A 23,162-nucleotide genomic window follows, 5' to 3' on the forward strand; every position below is an offset into this window, starting at 1 on the left:
AAGGAAGATGGGGCAATCTACTTCCGTAGTGATACTGCCTCGGAAACCCAAGGAGGGGTCGCTATGAGTCGGGTCTGACTCGATGGCACATAACAACAACAACAACAACAACAGAGGTACCTCTCTGGGAGCTCTGGTAGCGTAGTGCCTAAGGCACTTGAATGCTAATCAGAAGGCTGGTGGTTCAAATCCACCATCCACTCCTCGGAAGGAAGATGGGGCAATCTACTTCTGTAGTGATACCTCCTCAGAAACTCAAGGAGGGGTCGCTATGAGTCTGGTCCCACTCGAAGGCACATAACAACAACAGGATACCTCTCAAAGAGCCATGGTGGCGCAGTGGTTAAATGCTCAGCTGCTGAAAGAAAGGTCAGCAGTTCAAACCCGTCTTCAGGAGAAAGATGTGGTAGTCTTCTTCTGTAAAGCTCTGCAGCCTTGGAAACCCTAGGGGGCAGTTTTATTCTCTTCTATAAAGTCGCTATAAAATTAGCAAGGATGGTCAGGATGGCGAACCACTCAGCAATGTTTCCTTCTGTTGTACACAGGGTCTCTATGAGTCAGGAGTCACTTGACGGCAGTGGGTTGGTTTATTTTATAAAAATGTACTTCCTATTTTGAGGAACATAAATAGGTTGCAAATATTAAGCTGCAGCTTATTTGGGCCAACATAAGTTCCCAAATCTATGTATATAAACTTCTTGGCAGCCATTAAATAACTACTTGTATAAACTATTGTTGTCATGGAAAAGTATAAGCTCATATCTATTTTATAAAATTTCTAGATTTTATTTTTGATGTTCGACTTATCACACTAAAGAATTAAACAACTTCAGCTGTCTAGGTTTTGAAACTAAGCTTTCTGTTTAGCCCACTTCCCTCTCCATCCACTCCCCCGTCTTAAAATGATTAAAAACTGAGTAGTATTAGTTTTTCTTACAAAAAAAAAAAAAAAAGAATTTGGAAGAAATTATTAAAAAGCCTTGGTGCCAATTTCAGTAATGGTGGGCATGTTTATGATTTAGTACATGACACCCACCAGCCACTCCTTGGAAGGAAGGTTGGGAAATCTACTTCTGTAGTGATATCACCTCAGAAACCCAAGAAAGGGTCCCTGAGTCGAAATCCACTCGATGGCAGTGAGTTTGGTTTAGTTTTTGGTTATTAGCTTCAGACATATACATCAAACAGTGTAATATTACAATACATTAAACCAAAAACGAAACCCACTCCCATGGAGTCCATTCCGACTCACAGGGACCCTCTTTCAGTTTCTCAGGTGGCAAATCTTTAAGGAGGTAGATTGCCCCATCTGCCTTCCATGGCGTGGGTGGTGGGTTTGAATCACCAACCTTCTGGTTAGCAGTCAAATGCCTTAGGCACAGCACCACCAGAGTGCCTTATAAAATACACAATAGTATTTTAATATAGTTCTATGCCAATTCATAGGATTTTTGTTTGTTTGTTTTTGAAACTGTAAGTTTGGTTCAGAAACACAAAACCAGTTGGTAAGTTTTCTGTAGACATACAGTTACAGCTGATCTCATTACAGCTAGGCTAATTAAATTGAAGACAAGAACTTGAATGAAGAACAGTCAACACATGGAAGGCACAAACATTGACAGCGTATTCATTGTTGCTTGTTTGCATCTACCTAACAAAAACGTGAAATGTCTTCATCTAGTTTAAACCAGTCTTACTTAACTTGATTCAAAATTTGCTTTGGCTTTTAGAAGTAGAAAGTTCCAGAAGAATTAAAAAAAAAAAAAAGGATCTGGAATATATGTATGTATTACTATAATACATACATATCAATATTATCAATATTCAGATTTTATAAGACTTTAAAAATGTTAAATATTTTCCTGAGTCAATAAAAAATTGTACTTCTAAGCCATCATTGACTTCTAAAACAAAAACTAAGTAAATTAATTGTTGTTGTTATGTGCCGTCGAGTCACACCCGACTCATAGCGATCCCTCCTTGGGTTTCTGAGGCAGTATCACTACAGAAGTAGATTGCCCAACCTTCCTTCCAAGGAGTGGCTGGTGGGTTTGAACCACCAGCCTTCTGGTTAGCAGTCAAGTGCCTTACGCATTACGCTACCAGAGCTCCTAGTAAATTAATTATATGCTTTAAATCAAGGCTTCCACCAGTTCACTCCTGTTTGATCCCTGCTGGGAATTTGCCTTTCCACTACAGATAAATCGAATGAGAATCTACAGTTTAACAAGATCCCCAAGGAATTCTTATAGATCCCTAATGTATACATTAGAATCATTTGGGGGTCTTGTTTAAACATAGATTCTGCTTCAGTATATCTGGGGTGGAAAGGCAAATTCTCAGCAAGGGGTTAAACCAGAATGAGCTGGTTGAAGCCCTGCTCTGAAAAGGTCCTTAGGCTTCTAAGTGGTTGCCTTTGCCAGTGATAAATTGGTTTTTCAAATGCATTGTATCCTAGACAGCCAATGATTTCCTCTGCAAGTTGTTATTCCTGCATTACTTCTAGAGTCTTTGCTCTATTTTATTTATTTTTATATAGGGACTCTCTATATCAGTATATTTAATTATAGGAATTGCATATGTGTATACTTTACAATTCTTAAAATACATTCATTTAACTTTCTTCAAACTACACTATTTCTCAAAGCTTACATCTATATGTTGTGTCCAAAATAATAACAAATAATAAAATATATGCTTTTAATTTTAAAATAAATGCTTTAAAGAAATCATTATAACAAAGTATAAGTTCCATGCTTTCGGATCATTTGAAATGAAAGTGAAGGTGCTATAACCCAGAGCCCATATGTGCTGAGGTGCAGTAGAAAGCAGTATGAAAACTGTATTGTAAGTAAGGGGGGCAAGGTGCCTAAAGTTCACCAGTGAATCAATGAATATTTATTACTCTCCTTACCAAAACCCTTAAGGTTAGCCATTTTAAAAAAGTTTCAATACTACTACAATTAATATAAAGAGAACCATGAAAAGCCTTTTAAACTTGCTTTTCAGTCTCATTAAAATGATTATAGTAATAGATGTTGCAGAGGGAGATACATACACCTCATTGGGATGTTAACAGGATGAAATTTAAAACACATACCATAAAGTTCCGCTGGTAATGAATATTCTCTTTATTAAAATCGATCACATAGCCATTGAAGGACCAAACAAATGTGAGATCCAGGGTGGGGTCAGCCGCAGCAGCACACTGCATGGTGGCATTTTCTCCAACAGTGATATCAGCGTTAATTGGAGCCAATATAATTCGTGTGGGATCTATACATTTTTAAATAAAGGAGTAAAATACAATTCAAGAAGATATGAGACACCATATTATCTGATACAATGAAAGAATAAAATCAATATATTTTGATTTCTCTGTGCTAAGGAATGGATATTTTAACTTAGAATTCCAGGAGTAATTAAATCAAGTAAGTTACTTGCATAGAGTGCTTTTAAAATGGAAACTTACCAATACATGGACAGTTAGAGGTTTAAAGTTGATTCATCTGTCTTATAGAACATTAGAAATTAAGCACTATTAAAAATACATTAATCAAATGATTTCTTACTTGTGATAACAAGAGTCCCAGTGCTATTAGCTTTCCCACGATTATTTTCTGCAAAGCATGTGTAGATACCTCCATCATTCTTTGTAATGTTATTGATTTCCAAGCTACCATCTTCCCAAATGAGTACTCTATTGAAATGAAACACACACACACACATAATTAACAAAATTAATTTAATGAAATACTTTATTATTATCTATCTTAGGTTATTATCTTTCAGTCATTACGTTTTACACGTTAATTGACAATATCAAGTTTGTTTTTCTTTTTTTTTTAATTTTTATTGTGATTCAGGCGAAAGTTTACAGAACAAATTCATTTTCTATACAGCATTTTATACACATTTTGTCTCATGATATTGACTGCAATTCCCCACAATGTGACAGCTCTCTTCCCACTTCCTTCCTGTAGTTACCCCTTCCCCATATCCTTCCATCTCATGCACTCCTCCCAGCCCCTTCAGCTCTCTCCCTGTGCAAACACTGCCCTTCTGTTCTCCCATCATTGATAGCATTCTAGCCATTTTTTTTTTTTTTTTAATAATCTTCCTTAGAATTAACTAGTTGTTTCAGAACTAGCTACTGGACTACTGGAAGAGTTTTCCAACTGGCCTTCCTGCATATACACCTATTCCTCACTTACCTATCCTTATCCCACATTTTGCATTTATGACAAGAGTAAAAATCTATCCAACTATTTTGCTCATTAATGATGTATGTCTGGCAGTAACCAACACTGAAGTCCCTAAAGGTCAGACCCCATATGCATGTAGAAATGACATTCATATTGATACTATTTTACTACCCAGGAGGGGATGGGGCACACTTTCCCAGAGCCACCAGGGTGCCAGGCAGAGCAGAGAGGGTACTAGAATTGGGCTGTGGGGCTGAGATGCTATCTGTTGGGTCCTCCGAGCTGACAGGGGGCAGAGGCTGAAGCAGCAGCAGCAAGTGTCCTGAAGGTGGGTTGCCCTCGGGCTGGGGAGGAAATGGGACTCTTGGGTCTGGCCTCAGCTTTCAGTCCTGAAAGGTAGCAGGGATGGCCGGGAGCAAGGAGCCCTGGGATGTGGCACTTGGATGCTTGGGGTTATATGACCCCATGTCAGGTGACCAGCACCTGTGTAGCCCCTTATGCTTCCTGGAAGCCCTTCCTAGATGGGCACAGGTGAGGGTGGGGCAGGCTATTTGGTGAGGTCAGTGGGGAGTGGCTAGCAGCAGCTGTTTAAAGTCAAGGACAGAATCCAGGCCTGGCCATCATGGCCTCAGAAGCAGCTCTGGATTATTGATTCTCATGGGACATGGGGGCTGATGGGGACAGGACCACCTAGCAAGAGCTGAAGGATGTTCCAGTGAGGGGCCAGAGAGGGAACCCACCAAGCAGTGAGCATCCCCGCCCCCCCCCCCCCGTGGCACCCAGGTCCTCCCACTTATGGACAAAGCCATGAAAGGTGTTTGGGGGTGGTTGAGGAGATAATAAAGTAGGACCACTCAACCTGAAAATATGGTGAGAGTCGGAGATAGAGGGGACTGCAGGAATGTAGGTGGCCACTTGGGCCATCCTGGCTCTGGAAGACTGGATGGCCCTTCCCTGCAGGCAGAGGTGGGGGTTGAGCTCTCCTGAGGCCATGTGGGGTAGGGGGAGGTAGTGGTGGCAGGTGACTTCAAGGGTCCAGCAGAACATTCACAGTACAGGTGAGGGGATGAGGTAATGTGGTCATCCTTCACTTTCCAATAATGCCAATTTTTGCATAATGGCCTACTTTGGAATCTAACCATGTCGATGAATGAGGAGTAGATACATTTTTGCTGTCCTATATCTCTCTCCTCTGACGGCACAGAGGTTAAAGCATTTGGCTTCTAACCAGAGGTTCAGCTTAGAACCCTCTAGCCGCTCTGTGAGAGAAAGATGAGGTAGTCTGCTTCCATAAAGATTTACAGCTTTAGAAACCCTAAAGGACAGGTCTCTTCCATCCTATTGGGTTGGTATGAGTCAGAATTGACTTGAAGGCAGGGGGTTGGTTGGGTTACATTTCAGGTACTTTTCCCAGGTCAGTAAAATTAATTTTTAGTCAGAATATTTAGAAAACTTGAATTTTGTTTTTTTAAAATAATAATGGTCTTTGCTCTTAAATCAATATAGATGAAAGTCTTAGGATCTTATCTTTATTTCCAGATAACATGATATGGATAAGCAGTCAATCAAACTAGGAAAAATCTGGTCTTACACAAATTATTCATTTATTATTACCAGAATTATTTCAGGGTAACCTGCACCTTATTTACTAATTTGTGAAAGATATCAGTTCTGGAATAGCAGAGAATCTCGGAGCTTTTTACACATAAATAGATTAGATAAAACTCATTTTGGAGCTGGTAGCAGTCAAAATTAGCAAGTAAAAAAAAATAAAATTCTATTGAAGAAATCCTTTGAGCACAACACAAAATCATACAGTTAAGAGCTTAATTATAACTCAAGATTCTTGCCCTCTCCCTACTGATAGAAAATATAGGAAAAGCCATTTACATGTCACTAACCAGGAATAGGCCCCCGGGGATGGCCTCAGGGCCTCGGGCAGTCAGCTGCCACACCCAAGGCTGGCAGTTCAAACCCATCGGCCACTCCCCACCAGGTAGACGGGCCACCTCTTAAGGGAGCTCTGGTAGCATAGTGGCTAAGACACTTGCCTGCTAACCAGACAGCTGGCAGTTCAAACCCACCAGCCACTCCTCGGAAGGAAGGTTGGGCAATCCTACTTCCGTAGTGATACTGCCTCAGAAACCCAAGGAGGGGTCGCTATGAGTCGGGGCCGACTTGACGGCACATAACAACACAACAACAGCCAGGAATAAAATTAACTTCCTTACATGGTACATAATTAGTATCAGAATGAGACTACATTTATGTTTAAGGACAGTCATTTACTTACCTCTTGCATAATCTTTTTCAATTAGAAATATTTTATTTCCCTAAAAATAATTGTTTAACTTTTCTTTATATAACATTCAAACTTATTTGTACACGAAATACTATATCTATTATAAAGTGTATCTCAGGTTATTTGACTACATTTTATAACAGAAACTCTGGTGGCGTAGTGCCTAAGGCATTTGACCGCTAACCAGAAGGCTAATGGTTCAAACCCACCAGCCACTCCTCAGAAGGAAGATTGGGCGATCTACTTCCAGAGGGATACCACCTTGGAAACCCAAAGAGGGGTCACTATGAGTCGGACCTGACTCATATTCATGGATTAGTGTACTGAACAGCAATTAGATTTGTAGACGTTTTCATCAAGAAAGTAATACAACTTGAATCAAAGGCTTTAAAAATACTGAAACAGAGCCAAAGAAAGAGATTTTTAGAACCTAGGTTTTCCTTTCTTTTTTGAATATATGCTGATAAATTAGGAAATAGAAGTCCCTGAAAACAGTTCTGGTACTTTGTTGGAGAAGCCCAGGACTCTGGTTCTCATCAAAATCTGGGCAAGATTATATTACCAAGAGGAGAGAGCTAAGACCAATATGGAATGCTGTGCTATTTGTTGTTAATGAATGAACACCTAGAATGGAGCTACCCTTTGATCAAGGTTTCTGGGTTGCTCATTGTCTGATCATTAATGTTTCAGCAGCAAATTAAACACATTGACTCATCCTTTTATATTTACTCTTCTAATACCAGTTTTGCAAAAGTCTTAATAACTTTTATGTAAAACACATGAACTTTAAAGGTTAATGTGATCAAGGCAGCAACTACTGCCACTGCATTCCTTCCCTCCTGTATATCGCCAAACTTGTGATCATCTCAAGCAGATAACTGTATTGTCATGGTCTACTTCCATGCCAACATGACACAGGCATGTTCTGGCTTGGATATTATCAATATATTTTCTGGCGGTCACTTTAACTTCCCAGGTTTCTACATATCAAAAAAGGGTCTACCTTACTTACTTTATTGAATTATTGTGAAGAAAATCTAGTTTCTACTTTTTTTTCTCAGAATATTACCTTTAAAAAGCAAAAACTACCTCATTCTTCCCTTATTTATACCTTTGACATTTCAGTTGTTCTTAGATGAAGCCCAAACCCCTTAGCATGTAAGATCTGACTTAGTATGCCTCATCTCTTAAAACTACTTGCCATTTTCATCTAAAGACCAGCCATACTGATTTTACTTCTTGGAATTCTTTACACATCTCATATTCCTTGCCTTAGGACCTTTGCACATACTGCTGTTATTGCCTGGAATATATATCCCTGCTCCTTACCTATTTCTTCTCTTCCCCATTCAGGTTCTCTCCTCTGCCATTTAGTACTTGCTGTATACATAACATCTTCTAAGGAACTCAAAAGAGCTCTGGTAGCATAGTGCCTAAGGTATTTGACTGCTAACCAGAAGGCTGGCGGTTCAAACCCACCAGCCACTCCTTGGAAGGAAGATGGAGCAATCTACTTCCATTGTGATACTGCCTTGGAAACCCAAGGAGGGGTTGCTATGAGTCGGGTCCGACTTGATGGCACGTAACAACAACAACAATAACAAGGAACTCAAAGAAACTATTCCATGTGACTTTGGTATAAATAATACATGTTACTCATAAATTGCCTTTTTCAATTTTTTCCCAAAGCCACTGAAACATTGGTAGATGGCCTACTCATTAGGAAAATGATAAATTTCTGTTGATTTCAGCAGATAGATGATTTGTACTTTGAAATCATCATTTTTATTTTCCAACTTAAATATTAAGTAAGTTAATTGCATCAAATATGAAAAAATATAGATGTCCATGTTAAAGAAAAAAAAAAAAAGTTAGATTCTATTTATTTCCCAGGAGTTCATAAACTGAGAGACCTTAGACAATGTATAAAAGAATCTCAAAGACTCAACTTTTTAAATTCCTTATAAATTATAGGATCCTAAGAATTGAAACTCAATTGTAATAGATTCTGATGGTGAATGGTAACTATTTCTGTTTGCTTTAGAATTATTAGCTCCTGTGGAGAGAAGTTGGAACAAACAACATTCAGATTTCAATACAAAAACAAGTCTCTATGAAAAAATTCTTTCCAAAATAGTGAATTGTAATTGAATTTCTAGTTCTCTCTACTTACTTGCTACTATTTACAAGCCACTCTGTCCCCTTACTCCATGAAAATTTTGGTTTAGGTGCTGCTTTAGGTTTGCATTCAATTATAACCCTTCCTCCTTTGGCAGCCAAGATTTTTTTCTTCATAGGATTCATTTCAAAAGTTGGAGCCAAAGCTAAAAGAAAAACAAATTACCATTTTTCTCTTTTGTTAAAAAAAAATGGAAAAACAAATAATATTTCCCTCTGGAATATAATGTCTTTTATTCCTTTATTGGTTAATAAACTCACTGCTGTCGAGTTGGTCCTGACTCATAGTGACCCCTCGTTGGGTTTCTGAGGCAGTATCTCTACAGAAGTAGATTGCTCCATCTTCCTTCCGAGTAGTAGAAAACATTAATCTCACCAAATATTATCAGCCATGACTAATAAAAATGTCATACCTAATACATTTTCTTGTACCTAACAATTCTATTTATATTTTACAAATCATAAAATTTACCCACTTCAAATGTATAGTTCTTGATAACTGGATTAAGTTTTATAAACTTTCATCCTAACAAAATGTTGTATATATGTAACTTACCATGAAAGTTACATGTAATTCAATTGTTTTGTGTCAGTTCCACAAAGGAAGTTAGATGAAAGGCTGGAGGGATTGATTACCTCTATGAACATTAACATACAGTCATGGCCAGTCCTCTCAACCACATTTTAACTAAGTGCTACTATCTCCAATGTAAGGAGCTCTGGTGGTGTGGTGTCTGAGGCATTTGACTGCTAACCGGAAGGTTGGCAGTTCAAACCCACCAGCAGCTCTGCTGAAGGAAGATGAGGCAATCTACTTCAGTAAACCCAATGGGGCTCTCTCTATGAGTCAAAATTGACTTAATGGATGTGAGGTATTTTTTTTTTTTTTTTTTGTTATCTCAAATTTAGGAAGTTCTTGGATGGCACAAACAGTTAAGCAAAAGGTTGGTGGTTCAAAACCACCCAGAGGTGCCTTGGAAGAAAGGCTTGTGATCTGCTTCTGAAAGGTCACAGCCTTGAAAACCCTGTGGAGTTCTATGGTGCAACAGGTGAGATCACATATGCATGTGTTAGGGTTAAAAATATCAGAGAAGTGATAGCTGTTGATACCAAGTGTCAGTGAAAGTGAAAAGGAATGAATATGAATCAGAGGTAAACGGATTGCCTTTGGATAAGGAGGAGATACACTTCTTCCTCTAGATGAAGAGTATTAAAAGGACAAGTGCAGTGAAGAGATAGTTTTGAGTGAGCTATTAGAAGATGAAATATTTCATGCCAAAGGATTTCAATTTTCATGGAGAAAAAAGAAAACAATATAAAAAGAGGAGTCAGGGAGGAGTATGGGGCTTGAGGATATCCTAAAGGTTTGAAATAGTAACTGTAGGACATGTGACTTGGAGATTGATAAAACCAGAAAGTACTAAAAACTCATCTCATCAGATGCAGCATTGTAACAACAGTCTGCATTGTTTTGGGATTCTGTAGACTGTGTTTACCTGTCCAGATGTAGGAGAGTACAAGACTTATATAAGTTGGCAGGTATAGATTTCACTTAATTATTTTTAAAATATGTTAGAAATTATTACACTCCATGGTGCCTCAAATTTATTATAGAGTTCAAGTTGCTCAGTTAAAAAATAAAACGAAGTTGCAATTTAATTTAGTAAGAACATACATGTAGTTAGAATTTTCAACCAATATAAAAAACATTAGTTACTTTTCTCTATTTAATATTCTCTAGTAAAAGGAAAAACAAAAATATCAATCTACTCCAAACCACATTTTAAAAGTTTTTAACTTTAGCTATTCAAGAAAGTAATGTGAATTTCAATATAATCTATGGATACCCTATGACCATTGTGTGTGTATATGTTATTTTTTGCTGAACATTTAACCACAATTAGAAATGATACTGACCCAAGATCTTCAGCTCAGCATTTGCATAAATGACTCCATGTGTGTTTTCAGCTATGCACTGGTACATTCCAGCATTATCAAAAGTCACATCATACAGTCTCAATTCTCCTTTATGATACTGAAAAGAACACAAATTAAACATATATTCTTCATAAACTTTAATCAAAATGCTTTCGTTTAGGTTTGTGCTTGGTTATCTTTAATTTTGATACACTATTTTCATCTGTCCCCACTGTGATTTAAGGCAAGTGGAGTGGGATTTTCATGGCATGGGGAAGTAAAACCCACTTACCATGCCCAGTGGCTCTTGTTCTATTCATCTTACAGAGCTGAGAGTACACCTTTTTCCCTCTTGGCCCCAATGGGAGATTACAGTGGGAAGGTAGCGAAGGATCCCACTGCTGCTACTTGTCCCCGGGGCTAAAGGTAGGACTTAGAGCTGCACTCTTACCTATGCTTCTGTGGAGTTAGGGAAACAGTGGCAAGAAAAAGAGGGTCATATCAGGTAGTGGATATGGATGAGTAGGAAGAGGGAGAAAAGTGGAACAGAGGAAAAAATAAGGGAGAGAAAGAAGGTAAAGATAAGATTATAGAAAGTTGTTTAAGTTCAAGGAAGATATTTCATGTTAAGTATTGTTAGTTTTTTCTTTCTTTTTTTTTTTTTTTAAGAAGTATTTGTATTTTAGGGCCCAAGTATCATTCTATTGACACTCATGCTACATTTATCCCAGGACCACCCGGAAATGTTGCCCAGACATGTTGAGAGTAGCAAGACATTTCAACATACATACCGCATATCCATTTTTCAGCCATCTGATTGTAGGAATGGGTTTGCCAGTGGCCACACAGGGCCAATAGAGATCACTGCCTATATCCACTTCTGTGTCATTGATATGTTCTACCCACTCAGGATATGCTAAAAAGTAAAGTACATTGTAAATGCCAAATGTGTGCCTCAACATCTATCATAATCTAGATAAATATTACATTTAGTTAACCTTATTCTGAAAAACAGTCATCAGATATTGTTTGAGATCTAAAATTACTGTTAGAGCATTGGTATTGAAGTTCTATATATCTTCAGATAAGCTTTAATGAGGTAACTATAATCTAATTCACAATTATTTTCCTATCTGTGGACCATGTTTTATTGGAAAGCTAATTCATGAATAACACTAAAATAATTTATGCATTTTCCATAATTGTTTTTTTAAAATAACAACTGAGGTTTTAAAGAATGATATTATAATTGATTATGATACTATCTCCTCTGTTTTTGGATAAAGATAATTTTTACCACTCACTCAGCTTTATATATTATCTTTTTTGTGATGGAACTTTGAGCTAGCTGCCATGGTAACACCTCATTTTAGAACCAGAAGCATGACTTGGTCACTTAAATACCCTTACATATTACAAACTACACAGTAAATATCATTGGTAAAATCCATGCATGAGTGGAATTGATCTCAGCTTCACATTATTTGATCAGATCTACTTATGGCAAAGAAAATATCCTAGGAATTTCCCAAACAAAAAATAAATGTTAAATATATTTCTAGAGTGCATGCAAGCAAACAATCTTTTAGGGATTTTTTTTTTTTTTTTTGAGTATTTAAGTTCATTAGCTCAATTGTTGTTGTTACTTGCCGTTGAGTCAGTTCCAACTCATAGCAACCCTATGTACAACAGAATGAAATGCTGATTGATCCTGCACCATCCTCAAATTAATTAATGGAAAAAAAAGAAGGAGGATAAGATTCTGAGAGGAGAGTAACCTTTTAATTTTCTTTGAAAATTAGAAATTTTATTATATTTATTTAATGACATAAGTAACATACACATGCTATAGAAAATATTTGACATGCAGAAAAAATAAAAAATACAAAACATTTTTATGAGTTTTCTAAAGCCCATCAATATTATATATGTGTAAATATATATAAGTATATTCATTTTTTATAACATACATATTCTGATTTAGTTTATTTTTTAACTTACTACATTTTGTTTGCAACATATGGAGATGATTTTTTTTTTAATTTTTTTAATTGTGATTTGAGTGAAGATTTACAGAGCAAATTCACTTTCCATACAGCAGTTCACATACACTTTGTCTCATGACATTGACCACAGTTTACCACAATGCAACAGCTCCCCTTCCACTTCCTCCTGATAGTTACCTCTTCCCTGTGTCCATCCCTCCATGGACTCCTGCCCCCTGAGCTGTCTCCCTGTGCATAAGCAGCCCTTCTTTCTCCCATGATTGTTCTCTCTAAGGAGTGATCTACCTCAGGTAAATGTTCAACTCATATGCCTGTCTTTTGTTTGGCTGGAAGCCATAGGTGTGGGTTCAATTCCAGATCTGAAGGGCAGCTAGAGGCCATAGTCTCAGTGGGTCCACCAGGCTCTATTGCACCAGCAAACCTGATCCCCCCCTTTTTTTTTTCTTCAAATGATTTTGACTTTTGTTCCGCATTGTTCTGCCTCTCTATCCAGGATCTCCTACATAGATCCTCTTCCAAGTGGTTGACAATGGTAGCAGGCACCATCTAGTTCTTCTGGTCTTGGAGATGATTTTTTAAAATTGAATATGTGGATATGTTAGTAGTAATTGGTAGTGATTTTATTTTGTACACATCTTAGCAATACATAAATACAGGATTATCAACACCTTTTCTGCTTTGGTCTCACACAGGTGACACAGAGCTATCACATTACATAATGCAATGAGAAGAAAAAATAAATGAATCATCTGGATACATGGTATGTAAACCTGGTTGATTTGACCTAATAATAAAATTAGAATGCCTCATTAATAAAAAAGAAATAATAGTTCTTTTGAATTATTTCCTGTAAATATTTGCTCTGTCACCTTGGTTCTTCAAAGGAATTAGGTATTAGGCAGTGAAGAATTCTTACCTCTGCTGAAGACCTGGAGTGCAATTTTCTTAATGTGTTTAGTAAAAACAGATCAATAAGCTTTAGAAACTGGTAAAGAGTGGTAGCTTTAATTACAAAAACTAAAGGGTCTAACCAAAATGTTCCTACCCACAGGAGGCCACTCCATCTTTATAAGGAAATATATAAGAAAGTCAAGATTTTCTGTAGGATACATTCTATCTCTCATGTTAGCCTCCAGTATGTACTGTCTCCCATGTTATCCTCCAGTTAACTCTGAAGTGTTTGTGGAGCCACACACCATGTTTCTCTCACCACCATGTCTTTTATTTTCATGCTATCCCTTTCATATTTTCAAAAAATGTATTGGGTACTAAAAATAGGACACATAGATTTTTAAGTGAGATAAAGTAGTGAACAAATTAGTGAAAAAAAAATATCTGACCTCATGGAGATTAAAATTTTGGGGATGAGATAGTGGGAAATAATAATAATAATAATAATAATAATAATAATCCAAAGCTATAGTATACTAGAAGGAATAAATGTTATATCAAAAACTAAGCAGCAAAGAGGAATAGAAAATAGCAGTGCAGGGAATTAATGGAACATTCAATCAAGTGGTCGGCACTCCCTGTACTGAGCTGACAGAAAAGCAAAGTTTACAGAAGGCAAAGAAGCCAGTTGTACCAGTATCCATGGGGATGGCCTTCTAGGCAGCAGGAAGATGGAGTGCTCTGAGTTGAGAGGGGCCTTGGATATCCAATAAACCATGAGAGTTCCAGTGTGGCCGAAGATAAGAGCAGGAAAACAGCAGCAAGGAGGAAATGAGAGAGGGAACTGAGGCCAAGGGGAGACTATTTGGGTCCTTGTAGGCTTATAAAGTGATTCTACTTAAAATCAAAAGGGAGAGTTTTTAAACAAAGAAATCCCATGATCTGACTTAAGTTTTTAAAAGAATCAGTCTGGCTACTGGGTTGAGAATAAACAACAGGAGAGAGTGGACAAAGTAGAAAGCTGTTCAAATGCTATGGCAACAATGCAGGCAAGATATGATGATGATATGGACCAGGGGATAGTAGTGTAAGTGGTAAGAAGTGTCATCTTCCCACAGTATTTCATGGTAGAGTGCTAAAATTTCTTGATAAATGAGGTAGATGAGCATGAGAGAAAGAGGAAAATTAAGGCAAGACCAAAGTTTTTGGTCTGAACAAATAGAAAGACAGGCTGATTGTACCTGTTATGAATAAAAGCCTAAAAGTAACAGGTTTAGAGAAAGATCAGGATTCAATTTTCTCCTTAAGTTTGATAAGTGAATGTTATCAGGGTGGTTGGATGTTGGAAAGGCTGCATGTGCATGGCTACATTGCCAGGTTATAAATGGTGTAAAACCTATGGCCATGAATGAGATCATAACGGGGTGACTGAAAGAGAGAGGAGACTCAAAAACCAAACCTTAAGCCCTCAAATATTAAAAGGGCATGGAGTTAGAGGAAGAGACAGCAAAGGACAATGAGAATGAGGTAAGAAATTAATAAAATATGGGGTTTCAGAAGCCAAACACAGAATATACATCATGAGGAAAGAAGGATTAATCGTGTCTATTGCAGCTGATAGGTCAGGTGAGATACAATTGAGAATTGACCATTAGTTTTAATAGCAAGGCTGTTGTTTGGTAACCTAGAAAAGAAAGGTTTAGTGGTAGGGTGGGAATGAAAATCAAGTTGAGTGCATTTAAAGGATAGCAGAAATTAAAGGCACATGTTTAGACAGTATAGACAAATCTTTCAAGATTGAAAAAAAATAATAATTACCTTTTTGGGTGGACAAGACGAAGAGAAATGGAGCTAGAGTTGAAAAGAGGGTTCTAAATAAGGAAGAAATAACAGACTCTATATGCTGATGGGAATTCCCTCGTGAAGAATAAAAGTTGCTGTAGAGAAGTGAAACTTGTTAGAACAATATTCCTTTTTTAAAAAAAAAAAAATTATTGTGATTTTGGTCAAAGTTTACAGAGCAAATTCACTTTCCATACAGCAGCTCACATACACTTTGTCTCATGACATTGCAATTTCCCACAATGGAACAGCTTATTGGAGCAATATTCTTAAGTAAGTTATAGGGGTAGTATTTTGTTCACAAGTGGAGGTTCTGGCCTCGGATAATGCTTGAATCCAGAGTAATAAATATGGAAGGAGATGCAGTTAATGGATAGATGTGGGGTGAGTATTTGTGGACATTCTCTTTTTATTACTCTCATTTCCTCTGTGAAATAGAAAGTAAAGTTATCAGCTGAGAGTAAGGCTGGGGAAGAGGTATTAATGGATTTGGAGAAAGGGGTGAAGCTATGAAGCAGTAATATAAGAGTAGGAAATAAGGGGGCTAGGAAAATGTTGCGTAATTGCCAGGCAATATTAAGGATTCACTTAAAGTTAGTCATCATTAATTTAAAATGGACCAATCAGCATGGTGGTGTTTATCTCGAATCATATGCAAGTTCCTGGATTCACCTTTTCAGACAGATTTATCCAGGATTAAATCTTTTGTCAAGGTAGTGTGACAAAGTGAAGAGAGGTGAGTGAGCTGAGAGGGAATGAAGGGTAATGATAATGATTGATCACAGATTTAGGAGATGGGACAGGGGGACTAGGGGAGATGAGAGACAGTTAAAATATAGTAGGGGTAATGGTTATGGGTCCTGGTAGAGTTAAAGGATTATAGGAGTCAGAGTTTAGAAGCTCTTATGGTGCAAGGCTTAAAAGCTCTCTGCTGATTAAAAAGGAGCTCTGGTAGTGTAGTGCCTGAGGTATTTGACTGCTAACCAGAAGGCTGGCGGTTCAAACCCACCAGCCACTCCTCAGAAGGAAGATTGGGCAATCTACTTCCATAGAGATACTACCTGGGAAACCCAGGGAGGGGTCGCTATGAGTCCAATCACCTTGATGGCAGTGAGTTTTTGTTTTTTTTTTTTGTCTGCCACAGGAGGGATAAGCATGGTCTGATCCTGTAAGATTGTTAACTGGATCATAAAAGGAAGGTGGTCTAAAACTGGCAATAAGGACATGGAAGGCAGGCACACTGCAAGTCAAGTGAAATGAAGCTGTGTAAGAAAAATAGTCACTGCCTGAAAAGGCCCCAGAGAGAGCAGTGTCTTAAAGGGAGAGCCAAGTTTCAGGCAGACTAAAAAGATGAAGGGAACATTCAGAGCACAAGTTGAAAATATAGGTGATTCTGCTGGTAGGGGACTGTGTGTTCCAGAGACCACAGTGTAGGGATGTTTGATTGGGGATAGGTAGGAGATAGGGCTGACCTGGAAATGCACAAAGGTGTGTAGGCATTAGAGTGCAAACTGTGACTGGGCCACGGAAGTTGGGCTCTCATGGAGAATGAAGTGAAGAGGCAAAGGCAAAATGCACCTCATCCTGGTGGGTTCTAAGTAGAAGATGTTGGAAAGGCTGCATGTGCTGGAAAAATGGAGTGACCTAACTTCTCCTTGTGTAACAGGCCTGGGGGTCTGAGGAGGGGCTTGTTATTCAGAGGTACCAGGGGGGTTGCTTTTGACCCTTTCCCTATTTTGGTATTCCTATTTGGCTAAAATATCATCTCAGGTTTTTTTTGTTTGTTTGTTTGTTTGTTTGTTTTGTTTAATTTTTATTGTGATTTGGGTGAAAGTTTACAGAGCAAATTCACTTTCCATACAGCAGCTTACATACACTTTGTCCCATAACAATGACTGTAATTTCCCACAATGCAATAGCTCCCCTCCCACTTCCTCCCCATAGTTACTTCTTTCCTCTGTCCTTCCCTCCCATGCACTCCTGCCCGCTGAGCTGTCTCCCTGTGAATACACAGCCCTTCCCCTTCTATTCTCCCATGATTGATCTCTCCAAGGAGTGTATCTACCTAATGTAAATGTTCAGCTCATATGTCTGTCTTTTGTTTGGCTGGAAGCCATGGGAGTGGGTTCAATTCCAGACCTGAAAGGCAGGTAGGGGCCATAGTCTCAGGGATTCCATCAGGCTCTGTCAGACCAGCAAACCTGGTCTCTCTCTCTCTTTTTTTTTTTATGATTTTGAGTTTTGTTGCACACCACTCTCCCATTCCATCCAGGATCTCCTACATAGATCTCCCTCAGAGCAGTTGGCAGTGGTAGCCAGGTACCATCTAGCACTTCTGATCTCATTGTCATATAGGCTGAAGATTGCATGGTGTACAGCCACTTGGACTAATTGTTTCCATGTGCTTTGGTTTTATTCATTCTTCCTTACTCTGGACAAGGAGAGAATCATCATTGCACCTAGATGGCAGCTTCTAAGCTTTTAAGATCCCAGTAGCTACTTGCCAAAGTAGGATGTGGAACAATGTTTTTGTTAGTATGTTAGGCCAATTGAGCTTGATGTCCCCTGCGACCACGAGCCCACAGTTCCAACAACTCACTTCCTCTGGGTAGCTGGCTATGACCAAGAAGTGACTACAACCTTGTCCCTTGTCAGCTCTACTATATCCCTGCATCCCAGTTTTCTTATCACCCATTTTCTCAGTATGGTTTAAGGTGCCTTCCCATGTGTTTTACTAATATCTCATGCAAATGCCCAGATTATGCTGTCTTGGTTTTCGTTAAAGTTACTTGTTTATGTGTGTATTATAGGCTTGTTTGTATGTTTTACTTGTATAGAATTGTTTGTATATTGTATGAATTCTTCAAGGGCAATGAAAGTGTTTCCTTTACCTAACAACCCTTGTTCCTATCACAGTGCCTGGATCTGAGAAGACACCCAAAATACACTTGTTCTTTAAATTAATGATACTGTTGAAGCAGTCGAAGTTTACTCAATTGTGTTCACCACCCAGTTCTACATTATGGAAATAAGGAGATGACTGTATCCTATAAAATTTCAAGTATTGCCCAAGACAAAAATAAAAATTTTATCTTCTGATAAATAAGTTTACTTAAATGTATGCAAATCAAGTACTTCCACCATGAGTATTGCATTAGTAACTTCATAAACCAGTGGTTCTCAAAGCGTGATTCGAGGACCAATAGCCATAGCATCATCTGAAGCTAACATATTTGACATTCAATTTCTTGGGCCCCACAACAGATCTTCTCCATCAGAAACTCTGAGAGTGGGAGCCCATCAATTTGTGTTTTAACAAGCATTCCATGTAATATTTATGCAAGCTTAAGTTGGAAAACCACTGAGTTAAACTAAGTCATAACACATAGGTTCTATTACAAATAAATAAGTATTAAAAAAAAAAAGAGCATAAGAAAAAGGGTCCCACAATATAAACAAGTTACAATAATTGTATATCCTAAAAATCATCAAAAACACTACAATCAATCCATTGTTCTTAATTATGATACTAATGGTAAAAGTTGGTAAATTCTCTGACCGATATTTGTGACTTAGTTAGACAAAAATAAATGCTTCATCTTCCTGCATAATGTAATATACACTGCTGTTTTAAAAAAAACTATTAATCATTATATAGGAGTTTTTCAAGTATGGGAAATTGCTATAAATAAAATGTATAGAATACTAAAATAATTTTCTACCTTGGACATAAATTCTTCCTTGGTGTTTGTCCTTTCCTCTGATGTTCTCAGCTTCACATTCATATATGCCTTCATCTTCTAACTGAATATTGAAGATCTTGAGGACAGCCCCAGAAGTGCTGATCTCAGCAGTGCTTGGCATTGGTTCTAGGACCTTCCGCCACCGGATATCAGGAACAGGACTTTGAACAAAAGACACAAGTGCTAAGAGTCCACAAAGTTTAAAAAACAATAACTTTGTTTATTCTTATTGCTAAATATTTATATCATTTATTGCCTAAAATGGTATACAAATTAATGTCTTTCTATACAGTGGCATCCTTAGGGGGTGCAGGGGCTACAGACACTCTGAGGGGGTGATAACAAAATGAATGTCTATAAAATTTTTGTGCAGTGTTTCAGCAGAAGTTTACTATTTTTTTTAATAAAAATATTCCTGTAATTTTATAAACAAAAACATTTTTTGTCAATCCAGCTTTTATGTATCTATACATGCAAGGCCAACACTCTTATGCTAATTTACTGTTTGAACCTTCTAAATGTGCTCAGGTCACAGCTGTCATAATTATCCAATCACAGTGGTGCTTTGAATCACATGGTTTTGTCTGCACATGTTACAGGCACACAATATTTTTGTTGCTGCTGGTGTTTTTATAGTTGCTGATTTTGTCAAATTTTCTGGTATTTTAGCTACAATATTGTGGTAACTAGTATTTATGAACCTATATAAATAACTTTTTTGAGAATGAAGTTGTAATTAAAATAAAAGTAGGAGAAAAATTAAAAAATGGCTTGCACTTAGTAACTAGCAAGGCTGTAACAATAATGTTGTATTTCAATGTAGAAAGACTTTATGAAATAATTTTGTTAGTATTCATGTAACTCTAAGAAATGTTACACTTAAGCAGTTTACAACTATATTTATCACATATTGTTCTATGATTAAAAGTGATAATAAATGATTACTAAGGATGCTTATGGTCTGGTACAGGTGGAGGTCCATGGCAGGGTAACACCATGACTTACGGCACTGGGTGACACCAACACTAATGAGGCCACTGTTTCTATATATGTTAACTGAATATATAAATATACTTACTTTCCAAGAGCAAAACACTCTAAAGTCACATTTTGGCCCATCAATGTATATATGTCCTTAAATTGAACTACAATATCAGCAGGATACGGTTTTGTTGTTCCTGATATTAAAAGAAATATAAATATTTGTTATTAAGCAGAATAGTGTTCTTATATTTTAAGCATTGTAATTTTTATAATTAGAATTGCTTCAACGTGGAAGGCTTTTCTCTGCAGAGATACTGGAAAGTATCCTATCATGGGACACCATATAGATTTGTTTGTTTGTATATATTATGTATACGGTGTGAGGTTAATTATTTATTAAGCTTTTAATTGTGCATAACCAATCTGACTTAATTCATTTAAAAAAATTCACGAATTTTTTAGGGAACATCAAATATATCTAAACACTGTGCCAGGTGCTATATGAGACACAAGAATTAAGAGAAAAAAGATGGGAAATGACAGATAAAGGAAAAAAGAAGGGGGGAGAATGGAAAAGGAGGACACAAAGCAAGAAAAGAGGGAGAAAAAAGAAAGACACATCCATGGAAATGAAGGCAAAGGGCAAACAAGTTGAAAAAAAGGAAGGAGAGAAAGAAGAAAAAAAATATTCAACATCATTATGGTTCTCAATGATACTTTATTTCCCATAGCAGACCTGAAAGATGTGTTACTACCTCAATCTTACAGAGAGGTAAATAGACTCAGAATGGTAAAATACATTGTTTAAGATTATGACAGTGTGTACATTACACTGTACAATGAGAAAAAGGCAAACAGGCAAAAAGGACCTGAATAAGACAAAACAAATAAGTGGCCTGGAAGAGTGGCAGCCAAGGAAGATCACTGGCAGTGTGCAGGAGCTATGGAATTTCAGACAGAATGGTGTTTGAACTAGACTGGCTTGATATGAGGAAATAACATATTACACTAAAGCTCTAAGAGTGGACATAGAAAGAATAAAGGTCTAGGAACTCAAACAACATTGTTATATTTGTAATGAAAGATGAAATTGAATCCATAGTCTGGAAGGTCTTGATATGTGATGTTAAAGACTTTAAGACTAATTTCCTCAGTACCTAACTACCAGTGGGTTTTAGAAAGAGGAGTAATATAAATCTTAACTTTGGTTTAAGTAGAGAACCTTGTTGGCAGTTTGAAAAGGATGGAGCGTGGATAAAGAAACGTCTTCAAGAGTCAAAGATCTAAGGGAGGCTGATTCATTATTCCAGGCAATGCAACTGGAGTCCTGAACTAGGGCACAACCACAGTTAGAGCAAAAGGGAAAAATAGATACAAGTTGTATTTTAAAGACAGAATCAACAAGACAGCCACTTGGATGAATGTTTCTCAAGGTGTAGACCAAAGACCCAATTCATCAGAATCACCTGGTATGTTTGTTGAAACTGTCGATTTTCCTGGTTCTGATCTCAGGCCTGCTGAATCAGTATTTCTGGGTTCTGCATTTCTCCAAAACTGTACTGATGCTCACATATTAATTTTATACCACTGGATTAGCTGTCTTGAAGAGCAGAGGGAAAGAGGAGTTGATGATTAAGAATGCTATTCTGAGTTACTAGAAATACGTTGCTAAATAAGAGGAAGAATAACAAAAGAAGAGATTTAGAGGAGTGATAGCAAATGTGTTTGGAACACTTTGAGCTTAACATGCTTGAGAACCTTCTGTGTGACAAGATAACTAGAATTAAAGATCAAAAGATGGTAACTAGAATTAATAGAAAAATCAAAGCACTGGGGAAAGTTTTAGAGATGTGAATTTGGGGTCATCTGCTTAGAGCTACTGTTGAAAATGTGTACCTGGATGATAATATCCAGGAATAGATAGTAGCATAGTAGATGATATTGGGTAGAATATTAGAGAGAAGTAGAAGAATACTAGGGGCCCTGGTGATACAGTGATTAAGCTCTTGGCTGCTAAGTGAAAGATTGGCAGTTAGAGCCCAGTAGCTTCTCCATGGGAGAAATATGTGGAAGTCTGCTTCCATAAAGAGTTACAGCCTTAGAAACCCTTTGGAGCAGTTCTACTCTGTCCTATAGAGTTACTATGAGTCAGAATTGAATTGAAGGTAATGGGTTTGTTTCATTTTTGTGGGTAAGTCATTTGGTTGCTAACCCAGAAGTTCTGTGGTTCAAACCCACCAGCTGCTCCATGGCAGGAAGATGAGGCAATCTACTTCCATAAAGATTCATAACCTTGGAAACCCTATGTGTCACTGCGAGTTGGAATTGACTTGATGGCAGAGTGAGAGGGATACTAGGTAGAGGCAAGTGATAAGGGGAATTAGTAGAAGGGAGATATGAAGACAGGCAGAAGAGATGGACAGTATCAAAGTTCAAATGGAATAAGAATTGAAAAGTGTCCTTTAGATTTGATAAGTAGGCAGTCATTGTGATTATTCAAGAACTGTTTACACTGAAGAGGAAAAAATAAGCAGAGAAAAAGGGGTGGGGATGTGTTAGAATATTCAGCTTAGAATGGAAATAAGTGAACTAGTGAAGTCTCTAAGTGAATCAAATGGATGTGAACCAGAGCAGCTGGAAGAAAAAACTTGAACCAGAGGATAAACATTCTTCTACTGAGACAAGAAGTAAGAAAATAAATAGAAAAGATAATTAAGAGAGATTTTGTATAATGGCTTTTCTCTCTGACATAGGGAGTAACAGCATCCCCCAAGAGTGTGGAGGGAAAAAAGGAGAGTCAACACATATTTACAGAATAAAAGCCATATGGCCCCTGTCTTGAGGAGAGTAATACAAGTGGAATCTCATGATATTATGGCACTTTCTCTATTGTCTTGTAATATTTAGAGGTAGCAGCAAGAGCCAAACTAAATCTGTCAATTCTGAAGCCAGTATTGCCTCAGAAGCTTGAACTTGGTCACATGAGCATAGAGGCAGGATTAGGATAAAACTAATGTAAAGTTGGACCCGACTCATAGCAACCCCTCCTTGGGCTTCTGAGGTGTTATCACTACAGAAGTAGATTTCCCAATCT

The 23,162-nt window shown here is 37.5% G+C and overlaps 1 protein-coding gene across 1 annotated transcript in view; it reads right to left on the reverse strand.

The window, feature by feature from the left end:
• CNTN1 (contactin 1) overlaps positions 1-23,162 on the reverse strand; it is a 190,662-nt gene that overhangs the window by 143,381 nt on the left and 24,119 nt on the right. The window contains exons 6-12 of the mRNA XM_007937988.2: positions 20,163-20,262; positions 19,064-19,245; positions 11,394-11,518; positions 10,603-10,720; positions 8,681-8,831; positions 3,573-3,700; positions 3,101-3,276 (exon numbers count right to left, since the gene is read on the reverse strand). Coding sequence (XP_007936179.2) covers positions 3,101-3,276; positions 3,573-3,700; positions 8,681-8,831; positions 10,603-10,720; positions 11,394-11,518; positions 19,064-19,245; positions 20,163-20,262 — 980 coding nt within the window. The remainder of the gene's footprint in view (positions 1-3,100; positions 3,277-3,572; positions 3,701-8,680; positions 8,832-10,602; positions 10,721-11,393; positions 11,519-19,063; positions 19,246-20,162; positions 20,263-23,162) is intronic.

This window comes from Orycteropus afer, unplaced genomic scaffold (genome assembly GCF_000298275.1).
Source record: "Orycteropus afer afer isolate SDZICR_OR568_19922 unplaced genomic scaffold, OryAfe1.0 scaffold00045, whole genome shotgun sequence".
Taxonomy (NCBI): Eukaryota; Metazoa; Chordata; class Mammalia; order Tubulidentata; family Orycteropodidae; genus Orycteropus; species Orycteropus afer.